Consider the following 13,158-nt stretch of genomic DNA (forward strand, 5'->3'; position numbering starts at 1 on the left):
TGTCGTTTGTTGCTGGTGTTTTCTTCTTTTGCAGGTTTCGTCAGTTGTCACGGCAGCTGAAGGTTTTTCCTGTTTTGGCGGTGTATTTTCTGGTGGTTTCTGACGGTAGACGGGTACTCAGAAGGGATCTGAAGGTGTGGGGGGCTCATCAAACGATCGGCCCCTCTGGGTATTCCTGAACGTTGGAGGGAATACGGTTATGTTCACTGGCGGAAGTTGTCTCCGACCGGTCACAGGTGGAGGCCTTTGGGAAGTTGGTCAGGTGTACCGCAGTGATTTGGTATTGGCTTAAGTGGGGTCACCGTCAGAGATCACCAGAATGGGCAGTTAATGTTATTTAACGTTGTTTAATGTTAATAAAGTTATTTATATTTATATATTTATATAGATTTAGGCCGCATACACACGGGCGGACTGTTCGCCCAACTTTGTCCGTCCAACAGTTTCGGCGGACAGTCCGCTCAAACTTAGCATGGACGGACATGCCCACACACGACGAACGAACAGTTTGCTGAAACCGTGCGCGATGACGTTTCGACACGTACGACGGATCGAAAATTTCGACGTCCAATACACTGCAATGCAACCTTCCGACGTGGAAATCCTTTCTGAGCATGCGCGAGACTTAGTTGGCCGAACAAGCCTACACACGAGCGAACAGTCCGCTGAAACCTTGTTTCAGCGGACAGTTTTTCGGAATTTCCGTAAGACCTTGTTCGTCCAACTGTCCGCTGAAACTGTCCGCTGAACGCCCACACACGAGCGGACTGTCCGCTGAAACACTGTTCAGCGGACAAAGTTGGGCGAACAGTCCGCCCATGTGTATGCGGCCTTATATATTTATATATTTTCATATTTACAAGTTATTGGAGTGAATTTTTGAGTTATGTTTAATAAAGGCTGTTGTGGCCAGTTTACTCCAACCTATGGTGTGGTCTCATTTCTAATATGGGAAGGTATGGGTAAGGAATAATATAAGGGGAACATTCAGACTACACTAGTCATGCCTCAAGGCACTGTCCAGCTTCCTATGTCTTTAGGCTGTAGTTTGCCTTTAAATCCTAAAGCATAATTTACATAAAAAGATTTGCTTCCAGATAGGCTCAAATGAGATTTGCCACTAAGCTGAGGTTCGTCAAATTCCAAACAGGTTTCATCCAGACAGAGTTGCTAAACCTTTTTTTTTTTACTTTATCTCTTTATTAAATTTTTTCCAATTTAAACATAACATACAACCTTATCATATAAAACCAGAATATCACACAAGTTACTTATGACCATTTTACATCCTGTCATTCCCCGCATTCATCCCATTTCCCCTTCCAATCAAACCCACCTCTCACACTGTTTCTTAACTACCGACTCCCCCACTCTCTCAAGCACACTTCTCTCTCTGTTCCTTGGCAAGCAAGTCTTCTTCTTTTTAAATGTAAACCCCTCCATTTATTTTCTCATACCACTTCTTCCAAATCCTATCAATTTTTTTAATACCACCCGGTTTTATATAGGTAACCCTTTCCTTAGGAATAACCCTATTCATACTCTGTATCCACTCTCCACTAGTGGGGGGTATTGGAGACTGCCACTTCTGAGCTATCAATTTCCTAGCCTGAAAAAGGGACCTTATTTTCGCCAGTTTATTATCTTTGGGATCACCACTCCCATCAATCCACCCCAACACACATCCCATTGGTTCCATTTCTGCTTCTATCTCAAATACTTGCTTAATTATTGTCACTACCTCTCTCCAATAGCGGTGTAACTTGGGGCATCTCCAAAACATGTGTATCATATCTGCCTCATTCCTTCCACACCTAGGGCAGGCCGCATCACTTCTTCTACCAAACTGGAAGAGCCTCTTGGGATTATAATATACTCTATACAACAGGAATAGCTGGGAAAGCCTTTGGGGGGGCGAGATGGATACCCAAGCCGCCAACTCAAGGATCCTCTCCCATTGGTCTTCCGAGATGCTTCCCATATCTTCCTCCCATTTTCCCCTGCTCGTTTGTTCCTGCACTCTTACCTGAGTCTTCCTACACAGATTTACATAAACTTTAGATATTGACCCTTTCCCTGATTTTGCTCGAAGTATATCTTTAATTACTGGTATCTCACACCATTTTATTGACTCTTCCCCAAACTGTTTTCCCAGCGCGTGCCTAACCTGTGAATATCTAAAGAAAGACCTCCTCGGAATAGCGAACTGGTCTCTTAATTCTTGAAATTGTTTCAGATTACCATTCTGGTACATCTGATAAATAAATTTTATACCGTTCCTTTCCCATTCCCTTATTTGTCCTATTTTCTGTATTTCAACTAAGTTATTATTATCCCAAAGGGGGGATTACTCCGTAAATCCCTTATATTCCAATAATTTTTTAGTTACCTCCCATACCTTTGTCATAAGGCCCAGGGTAGGTATGTCCCTCAATTGAGTCCCTGCCTCTAATGACACTATCAGTGACCTGCCTAGGTATTGTTCAAGAGGGGTTTTCTTTTCCCATATTCCCTCCTCTATGTCCTCTCCTACCAGATGTTGTAGCTGGGCCGCTAAAAAATAATTATATGGATGTGGGAGCGCAACTCCCCCACCATCACTGGGAAGTTGCAACGTTTTTAAACCAATCCGTGCTTGACCCCCTTTCCAAATCAATTCTCTAAATATGGAATCCATCTTATAAAACCATTTTTTGTAGATCCATATTGGAGAGTTGTGTAGGACATATAGGAGTTGTGGTAGAACTATCATTTTGATTAAGTTACATCGGCCTGCCGCTGATAGAGGTAGTCTCTTCCAGATATTAGTTTTATGTTGGAGTTTAGATAGCAAAGGGACCAAATTGTCCACTATTTATTGTTTGGGATCTTTAGTTATATATATACCTAGATATTTCATTTGTGTCACTATCTGAATATGTGCAGCTTCACAAGGTAGAGGACTATTCAGGGGATCAATAGGCAGTATACAGGATTTCTCCCAGTTTATCTTTAATCCTGCAAGGTATCCGAAATCTTTAATTCTACACATTACCTCCCCAATAGAATGCTGGGCGTCTCCAAGAAACAGGAGAAGGTCATCTGCAAATAGCACTATTTTCTCTTCCTCCTCCCCTCTCCTAAATCCCTTTATCCCCTTATTTGATCTAAGGGAGATGGCCAGGGGTTCAATTGCCATAGCAAACAAGAGAGGGGACAGGGGGCATCCCTGTCTCGTTCCTCTCTTCAACTGAATCCCTGCCGAACTACCGTTATTTATTCTTATCCGTGCTTCCGGGGACCCATATAACATTTTCACCCACTTTATAAATATAGGGCCTACCTGAAATTCCCTCAAGACCCTCCACAGATAGCTCCACTCTATGGTATCAAAGGCCTTGGCAGCATCTAAAGATAAAACAGCTCTCTGGCCCTCGCCATCCACTGGTATTTGAAGATTTAAGAAAACCCTCCTTATATTTATGCTCGTGGATCTACCCGGGATAAAACCTGATTGATCAGGGTGAATAAGGCTTTCTATTACTTTATTTAATCTAGCTGCCAAGATCTTTGCCAAGATCTTTACGTCCAGATTCAACAAAGAGATGGGTCTATATGATGAGGGGTTGAGGGGATCTTTGTTTTCTTTTGGTATCACTATTATAGTTGATTCCATCATTGAGGTTGGAAGCAATCCTGTTTTCAGTGCCCAGTTAAAAACTTTTAGCAATTCAGGCAGTAACACCTCGCCAAAATGGCGATAAACCTCTACTGGGAGGCCATCAGGGCCTGGGGCTTTTTGGCCTGCCATTTCCTGCACAGTGTGCCGGATGTCTTCTATCGTTATCGGGTCGTCAAGTGTATCCCTGTCTTCCCTAGAGAGGCGAGGTATTGTCAGCCCACTAAAAAATGTATTAATTTCTTCCCCCTTCTCACCCTGGTTCGAGTGGTATAAATCCTCGTAGTACGTTCTAAATCTCTCCAGGATTTCTAGCCTATTTGTAGATATCCTACCCTCTGCCATTCTTATCCTTGTTACCATGGAAGGTGACGAGTTCGTTTTTACTAGATGCGCTAGCATTCGACCGACCCTTTCACCTTCTCCAAATACTTGTTGTTTTTGGAATATGTATTTATTTTCGGCATTCTCCAATATTATATGACGATATTCCTGCTGGGCTCTCAGCCATTGTCTCTGGTTCTCAATTGTTGGCGCATTTATATACTGGATTTCTAGCTTCGCCACACTCCTTGAGGCCTCTACCTCCCTTCCCCCTGACTGTTTTTTGATTTTAGAAATCTGCTGAATCAGGAGACCTCGAAGGTAGGCTTTTAATGTATCCCACACCACCCCCTGCGAGGCCGTGCCTGTATTCCATACAACATATTCCTTTAAAGCATCAAGTATATCTTTTGGTTCTCCCATAAGCTCCAACCATGGAGGGCTGAATCTCCACCCTCGTTGCTGGTTTCCCCTCTCCATCTCCAGGGAAGTCATCATTGCCGAGTGATCAGAAAGACTCCTTGGCATGTATTTTATTTTACCCACTAATCCCACTGCCTCATCGTTCCCTAGAATCATGTCTATCCTTGACAAAGTTGAATATGAGGAAGAAAGACACGAAAATGAGCGGTCTAGTGGATTTCGGATCCTCCAGAGGTCTTTCCATCCCATTTCTCCCAAAAACTGTGAAAAACGACTTTCTAATGCACTTCCTTTCTGTGGCCTCCCCTTAGGGAATCTATCCATTGCGTTATCAATCACCATATTAAAATCTCCCACTATCATCAGTGGGACCCCCGGTTTATCCAACACAAACTCGACCAGTGCATATAGGATATCCATAGAAGAGGGCGGCGGTATATAGACATTAGCCAAAATCAGAGCCTTTTCCCCTATCTTACCATATAGGAAAACGTACCTCCCCTGTTCATCAACTTTAACCTGAAGACAAATAAAAGGTGTCCCTACTTTAATAAAAGTGCTAACCCCCTTAGAAAAAGAAGTATGTATCGAGTGATATTGATTCTGGTATTCACCCCACTGTGAACTGTGAGCTAGAAACATTTGTGAAATGTGTTTCCTGTAAACAAAGAAATGTTACCCCTTGTGACCTTACTATTGACCTAACAGCCATCCTCTTCCCCGGATCTCCCATACCTCTTACATTCCAATACACAATAAAACTTTCCCCCTTTGACACTATGGGTTCACTCATTACAAATTCTAATAATCATCCTGAATAGAAATACATATACCCCATCATTAACCTTCAAATTTATGTGGTTATCTCTTTTTCTTATAGTTAAGTATACATTATACAGTGCTTTTAAAGTGTGCTTCCCCCACCCTTCCCTACATCCTCCACCATTCAATACACACACTTCACCCATTGCCTCTCTAGGCACCCCCTGGGGCCTTCTAATGTGACCTTCCCATACAATAATTTCCCTCACCATTCTACCATACAATCCCTCCCTCTCCCGACCCCTCTCCTCTACCCCCCCTCCACAAACACTCCATGCAAAAAATATACCCCATACAACACACATATGGGGAGAGCAACCCACTCGCCCCCCCATATAAAAAAAAAGCACAATGTTTACCACTCCCCCTCTTCTCTATCTCACCCTCCCACCCCCCCCCCCCATCTTTAATAATAGAAATACCGTCTTTAGCAGTCACCTCCACCCCCCCCCCCCGCAGCCGAGAACGACCCAACATTCTCCCCCCTCTCCCCCCCCAAAAAAAATAGAGGGAGGCAAGGGAGAGGGGGGAGAGAAAAAAAGAAAACAGTCCACCAGCATTACAACCCCTGAGGATGGGAGTCCAACCATTCCTCAACCCCTCCAGGGCTTTCGAATATCATAGTCCCTCCAGGTGCATTTAAACGCAGTCTTGCTGGATATAACAAGGCGTAAGTCACATTCCTTTGTCGGAGTTTATATTTTACTTCCCCGAATTTAGCTCTCCTTTTTTGCAGATCTGGCGAGAAGTCCGGAAAGATTGATACACGGGAGCCATTGTATACGATCTTACCCATTTCCCTGGCTTTACGTGCAATGATTTCTTTGTCTTTATAGGACAGTAGTTTAGCCAGAATTGGCCTTGGGGGAGCACCAGAATGTGGAAGCCTTGCAGGGACTCTATGAGCCCTTTCAATAGCAAACAGTGATGAAAATGTCTCTTGACCAAACACATCTCTAAACCATTTCACTAGGAAAGCTATAGGGTCTGGGCCCTCGCAGTGCTCTGGTAAGCCTACTATCCGGATATTTTTCCTCCTCATCCTGTTCTCCATTTCATCGAATTTGCCTTCCTGTCTAGTTAGTTGTTCTTGCATAGTCTTGACTACCCGTGTCAGAGGCTCTAGGTCATCTTCCACCTGGCCAATCCGGCCCTCTAAAGCTGTAGTCCTTTCCTGAATTTTTTGGATATCTTGTCTAGCATAGGATAGTTCCTCCTGAATGGAAATAAGTTGAGCACTCAGTGACTCTCTACATGAATTAACTGCCATCAAGACTTCTTTTAACGTTGGTTCCGGTTCGGGTTCCGCCCCTCCCCGACCCCCTTCCTCAAGTGGAGCAGGCACACCCCTCATAGCTACAGCACTATCCTGGCCTTGGGTAATTTCCACATCTTCACCTCCCTCCAATACCTCCCCAATATGATTTAGGCCGTGGCTTTTCCTAGTGCCCTTGGCGCCTGATAGTCTGTTAGTTTGGTTTTGCTGTCCTTGCTGGATACCTTTCGGCGGGGTCTGGCCCAAACCCTGGCCAGGGTTATGGGCATATTTTTCAAGTTTGGCAGCGGCTGCTGCTTGGCTTGCTTTAGTCGCACGATGCGATGGCATACTATCTTTGATTTTATACTACGTCAAATATAAATAGGAACTGTTTTCTACCATAAGTTAATAGCTCCTCCAGTGGGTACAGTAGGGTACTTTATATCGCTCTTTAAAAAAAAAGGGGGACCTTAGTCGCCCAGGTTGGGGTAGGGAAGGAAACACCAAACAAACGAGCATGCAGAGCAGTATTTAAAAAGCTGGCAGTCCTTAAGCCACTGGGTCGTATCCACAGCTATCGTGCTACACCAACATCCTTCAGAGCCTTGGAGAGGGGCAATGACCCAGCAATTTCTACAAAAAGTCCAACCACAACAGCTCCACTCAGATTTTATTTTTTTTTGTCCCAGAAAATTCAGAGGAATAAAAGTAAAATCACTGCTCCTCCACAGAATCAATAAACAAAGCTCCGCTTCCTTGAATTATTTCTAAAGCCTGCTGTTTAATTAATTATCCGGGCTGAGACAGGGGGAGGAAGAAAAAAAAAAAGAAGCAGGTATGCAGGGTGGGACTTGTAGAAACTTTTCAGCATCCTTCCATAGCATATACAAAGTTATTCACAATCTGCATTGCAAAGATTCACTGAACTGTGTTCACTCACCACCCTGATGTACAAGAGGGGTTTTTCTCCACTCAGCTGTTCCTCACCCCTTCTTTAATATCATCTGGCCGTTGATCCGGTCTTTATCTCTTTCACATTGAGCCTGAGCCTGATGTCCCCATGGTTACCTCTCCACCCCCTCCGCTCCCCGTCCTCCGGTCTCAGGTGTAGCTACTCCGGGGGGGGGGGGGAGGAAGGAGAGTCTCCTCCACAGTTTTACACCCCCTACTCGGACTGCGGGTGCAAGTTACCGACCTCCGATAGGACAACCAGCAGGGGAAGAGGAGAACGTCCGCTCCACTAAGGGTCCGTTCGTCAGGCCGCCATCTAGCCACGGGCGGGTAAGGTCAGCGGGGGAGACGCCGCTCCATGTAGGTGCATGGGAAGGGGAGCGAGACGCCGCTCACACGCACAGCTCCTCCCTCAACATCCGGTCACCGAGTTGCTAAACCTTAGTCAGGAAGCAGTTAATTATATATATTAGACAAAGACTTAGAGGATTCCCTTTATTGCAGACTCCTCCACAGACCTACTTTAGGCTAATTAGGAGTAAAATCAAAAGACTAGATTGTGATGTTAAAAGTAAATCCTGTGCACTTCAGCTGCTAATTACATATGGTTCCTATTTCACAATATTGCATCACTAGATAAAGATGTGCCACAAAACATAATTTGTGCTATTTAAATTGCATTTAGAATCGTAAGTGGTCTCTACCTAAAACTGCATATATATGGAAACTTTATGTATGGTGTTACCACCTCATTACTTAGCTCATTAAAAACTAAACACATATGCACTGCACAGGTTCTGAAGCAAATTGAAATAGTAATTAGATTCTCTCAGGGTCTTACCTGCATTTAATTAGCCAGAGAGCCTGTGTAATTCATATGTGTCTTTTGCTAAAGGGATGAAATGGCAAACTTGGGTATCTGTGAAGGCAGAGACCATTTAAATTTATGCATGTAGGGGTGTGTTTTTCTAGTACTAGGCAGGTGTGTTGTCATTTGTCAACATGTGCTTCACTTTGTGCATATTCAATGCATTATTTAAAAGCTAAATTCACCTTAAAAAAATAAAATAAAATAATAATTAAAAAAAATGGCCAAACATGTTTTGGAGGTAAAAAAAAAATGTTAATTTATTTTATTTTTTTTCTCTCAGGAGCCGTAGAGCATTGTAGCCATGATCAGTGGATACAATGGTACAATGTCAGGCTCCTGTACATTCTTCCTACAGCTCTGTGTCCATACGTGTGTACAAGCTGTCAATTTCAGAGTTGCTGGAAGACTGAATGGACCACAAGCACACTGATAAGTGCCCTCCCAGTGCATTGAAACGACAAGTCTGTCTGCTGTCTTGGAAGACCGGGCTTGTAGTTTTTCATTCACAGAACACAGCTGTGCTGATTTTAAATATGACAGAGGATGAGGGGGAGAAGAAACCCCACTTGCTGTCACACTATGGGTGAAGGGGGTGCTGCTTAGCATTATGTTACATAATGCTTATGTAACATGTTTTTGAAGGTCATTTTATCCTTTCATTTAGAACATAAAGTATGTGTTGACGTATTCATGTGAATATATAGACACTGTATGCAGTTTGACATGTTTAACACATACAGTGATACTATATTTTGTTTATAGAAGAAATAACAGTCATTTTAACAAGAAGGTAAGTTTGTGTTTGAGACAAGATTATTCTATTATTTAAAATGTTAATATTTCTTGCAGTACTACAAACATCCTGCAAGGGGCAGTGCTACACTACAGTTCAGTGATAACATTCTCCAATCATTTGTTCCCTAAGATGATAGGAAACCACCAATGATTCCATATCTGGTATTACCACAATATGAAAATTTTAAATTTGATATGAACACAATGTTTGTATTTGCAGAGCATATAGTCATTTGATATACCTCACATTTCAAAGCAAAAGTAAGTAAATTGACTTGATCGTAAATCACAGCTTTAAAACATACGTATTATTTTTCTTGCAATACACTTTCGTAACCAAAGTTTTTTTGTTTGTGTTTTTTATTTTACCTCCCTCTTGTAACATGCTTTCTAAATCTGTTATGGCTACATTAGGTTTAATCATATATATTTATTCAAAAAGATTAAAATGACTTCAGTTAAATAAAGTCACGCAAAGCACACATGGGGGGATTTACTAAAACTGCAGCATGCAAAATCTGGTGCAGCTCTGCACTGAAACCAATCAGCTTCCAGGGTTTTTTTGTCAACGCTTAATTGAACACGCTGAAGTTAGAAGCTGATTGGCTACATTGCAAAGCTGCACCAGATTGCTCCAGTTTTAGTAAATCTCCCCCCTATACATGCTATAATTTGTGGTATAGGGAACGGTCTTTAACAATATTGAGATGGTCAGATGTTGTACAAATATATGCTACTGTTAAATATATATAGCCAGCACACAGGGATTGCTAAATCCAACTCACTTAAAAGTTGCTTTTGTGAATCCGTAAAGTTTACATTCCCATGCCAAAAAGGATTTATCAGAGGAGAACACTGGTCATTAACTGGAAGAGAAAATGCAAAATGAATAAAAACATATGTGAAATAATTCTTAAAAAAAGGAATATATATATATATATATTAACTAACTCAAGTTAAACAAGATGTCATGTATTACTTACAATTACACATCCTCCAAAGTCCTGAGTGTGAGCTAAGGGTCTCTGAGAAGTTCTGTTTTAATTCCAGCTTAGAAGCATCGATTATATACCAGAAATCGGTTCCAATAGCAACCACTAAAAAAATAAAGCTCAATATACCAAGAAAAGCCACAAATACAGACAAAATGCTCAATTTAAGCTTCATGGTACATCAGATTTCCTGTATCCTCCAAGAGCTCAGTGATAATTTTGTAGATTATCTGTAGAATTCTATCCTGTGCTTCAGAAGCAAATGAAAGAAAATTCATGTTCCATGACCAAATATCAAAACGTGTTTTTGTCTTGGTTCAGCAAGTTCCAGTGATGTTCTAGTGCAGTATATGGCAGTATGAGTTCAGCAGGCATTGCTGCTAGCATGCAACAAGCGGAGCACTGAAATCTTTCCTGACTCATACAAACAGGCAAGACTGTGGGGAAGGTGAGGAGGAATACAGTGATTTGCCTGTAAATGTGCTGTACTTTTATGAAAGCTTGCTTTCATATCTAAAACATTTCAAGCAGAATCAATACATTTGCAGATGTCAACCTTTAATATTTACAAAAAAGCAGGGTAAAATGACAAGCTGTATACAATATGAATGACTGTGGATATTTTTACATGGTAGCATTGAATATATACAGTACATGGAGGTATACTATAAGCAGGCAATGTATATATGAAGCAACAAAGCTGTAAAGCCATGCCTTAATGATCCACAGCAGGATGGGCAAAGCGTCACTCAGCTACAATGGAATAAGGCACAGCAGCTAACCAGCATTACCAGCATTACTTTACAAGGGCACCTTGTATACATGGGTACAGAATCTACCAGACATCTTATAATGAAAGTGGAAAAATACTGAAAACATTATAATTGTCTAGAGATTGAGAGAGATGGAATCCACACTGAAGTTGCAGCATCACGTGCATTTATTGAAAAATCCAGCATAAATAAACACAACAGTTTTGAACAGTTCTGACAACAAAGCTAGCAATAATACTCTCATGCATTAAAAAAAGCATATGTTCCAAAGATAAATCAGTAATTCTTCCAATTTGGGTGCCAAAAATACACATGCAAAATACACATTGAAAGGGGCTCCCCAGGTAGAATCAGCAGGGCCAGAATAACATAGGCTATTGGAGCTGCAGCTTCAGGCCCCTTACCTTAACCACTTTCAGACCGGACCATTTTGCTGGCTTAAGACCAGACCACTTTTTGCGATTCGGCACTGCGTCGCTTTAACTGACAATTTTGCGGTCGTGTGATGTGGCTTCCAAACAAAATTGACGTCCTTTTTTTTCCCACAAATAGAGCTTTCTTGGTGGTATTTGATCACCCCTGCGGTTTTTATTTTTTGTGCTATAAACAAAAATAGAGCGACAATTTTGAAAAAAAATGCATTATTTTTTACTTTTTGTTATACTAAATATCCTCCAAAAATATATAAAAAAAAACAGTTTTTTTCTCTCAGTTTAGGCCGATACGTATTCTACATATTTTTGGTAAAAAAACGGCAATAAGCGATTATTGATTGGTTTGCGCAAAAGTTATAGCGTTTACAAAATAGGATATAGTTTTATGGCATTTTTATTATTATTATTTTTTTACTAGTAATGGCGGCAATCAGAGATTTTTATTGTGACTGTGACATTATGGCAGACACATCAGACATTTTTGACACATTTGTTGGGACCATTGTCATTTATACAGCAATCAGTGCTATACAAATGCACTGATTCCTGTGTATTTGACACTGGCAGTGAAGGGGTTAACCAGGGGGTGGCAGTGTATTGGGTTAAGTGTTGCTAGGGGCGTGTTACTAAATGTGAGGGGCTGGTCTTTGTGTTAGTGAACACTGATCTCTGCTCCAATCACATGGAGCAGAGATCAGTGTCACTTGTTCCTAGGCAGAACTGGGAGATGCTGTTTACAACGGTATCTCCCTGTTCAGCCTCCCCGTGACACGATTACGGGTATCCCCGTGGCGATCGAGTCTGCGGTACCCGCGATCGGACTCAAGGGGGTCCCGACCTGCACGCAAGCTCGCCACCGGCGGCGAGCACGCGATGGCAGGGCGGCACATAGAAATGGACGTATCTGTACACCAAAATGTCTGCCCTTGCCATTCTGCCGACGTACATTGGTGTACGCAGTTCGGGAAGTGGTTAAGAAAGGCCCATTTGCCCAAAAAAAAATTCAACCCAAAAAAAAAATTCAAGCTTTGAGAGTCGTAGAGACGCTCAAAGAATTTGGTAGGTAGGTAGACTTACCCTACCACTGGTCAAAATTTGGGTCTTGGCACACTCTGTTGTGAGGGCGGCACAGTGGTGTAGTGGTTAGCACTCTCACCTAGCTGTAAAAAGGGTCGCTGGTTCAAATCCCAACCACGACACTACCTGCCTGGAGTTTGCATGTTCTCCCTGTGCCTGTGTAGGTTTCCTCCGGGTACTCCGGTTTCCTCCCACACTCCAAAGACATGCAGGTAGGGTTATTGCCTGTTGTCCAAAATTGGCCCTAGTATATGAATGGGGACCTTAGATTGTGGGCTCTTTGAGGGTGGAGACCATTGTGAGTGTGCAATGTACAGGGATAGGGGTAGACACTCACTTAGGATGGACTGGTGTCTTTATTCAACCTTACTAACTAGGAAACTATGAGCTCATAGTGCCTTAATTACCTAAAAACAATATATAATAATTATTTGTTTATTACTTATTAACCCCTTACCACCCAGGCCAATTCTGACACTTCTGTCCTACATGTAAAAATCATAATTTTTTTGTTAGAAAATTACTCAGAACCCCAAACATTAAATACATATGTTTTAGTAGACACCCTAGGGAACAAAATGTCGTAATTGCAATTTTTTATGTCACGCAGTATTTACGCAGCAATTTTTCAAACATGTTTTTTTTTTTGGAAAAAATCTGTTTCATGAATTAAAAACAAACAAACACTAAAGCACAATTTTTTTGCACACTACGAAAGATGATGTTACGCTGAGTAAATAGATAACTAACATGTCGCGCTTTAAAATTGCGCACACTTGT

General features: G+C 41.9%; 1 protein-coding gene across 1 annotated transcript in view; it reads right to left on the reverse strand.

Annotated features, from left to right (window-relative positions):
* The window catches only part of TMEM114 (transmembrane protein 114), a 154,450-nt gene extending 143,933 nt beyond the window's left edge, over positions 1-10,517 (reverse strand). Inside the window, exons 1-2 of the mRNA XM_077448830.1 lie at positions 10,086-10,517; positions 9,888-9,968 (exon numbers count right to left, since the gene is read on the reverse strand). Of these exons, the coding sequence (XP_077304956.1) occupies positions 9,888-9,968; positions 10,086-10,269 (265 nt within the window). The 5' untranslated portion in view covers positions 10,270-10,517. The remainder of the gene's footprint in view (positions 1-9,887; positions 9,969-10,085) is intronic.
* Between the last annotated feature and the right edge of the window lie 2,641 nt (positions 10,518-13,158).

This window comes from Lithobates pipiens, unplaced genomic scaffold (genome assembly GCF_037356315.1).
Source record: "Lithobates pipiens isolate NorthernLeopardFrog02 unplaced genomic scaffold, aLitPip1_a1.2 Scaffold_22, whole genome shotgun sequence".
In the NCBI taxonomy this organism is placed as follows: domain Eukaryota; kingdom Metazoa; phylum Chordata; class Amphibia; order Anura; family Ranidae; genus Lithobates; species Lithobates pipiens.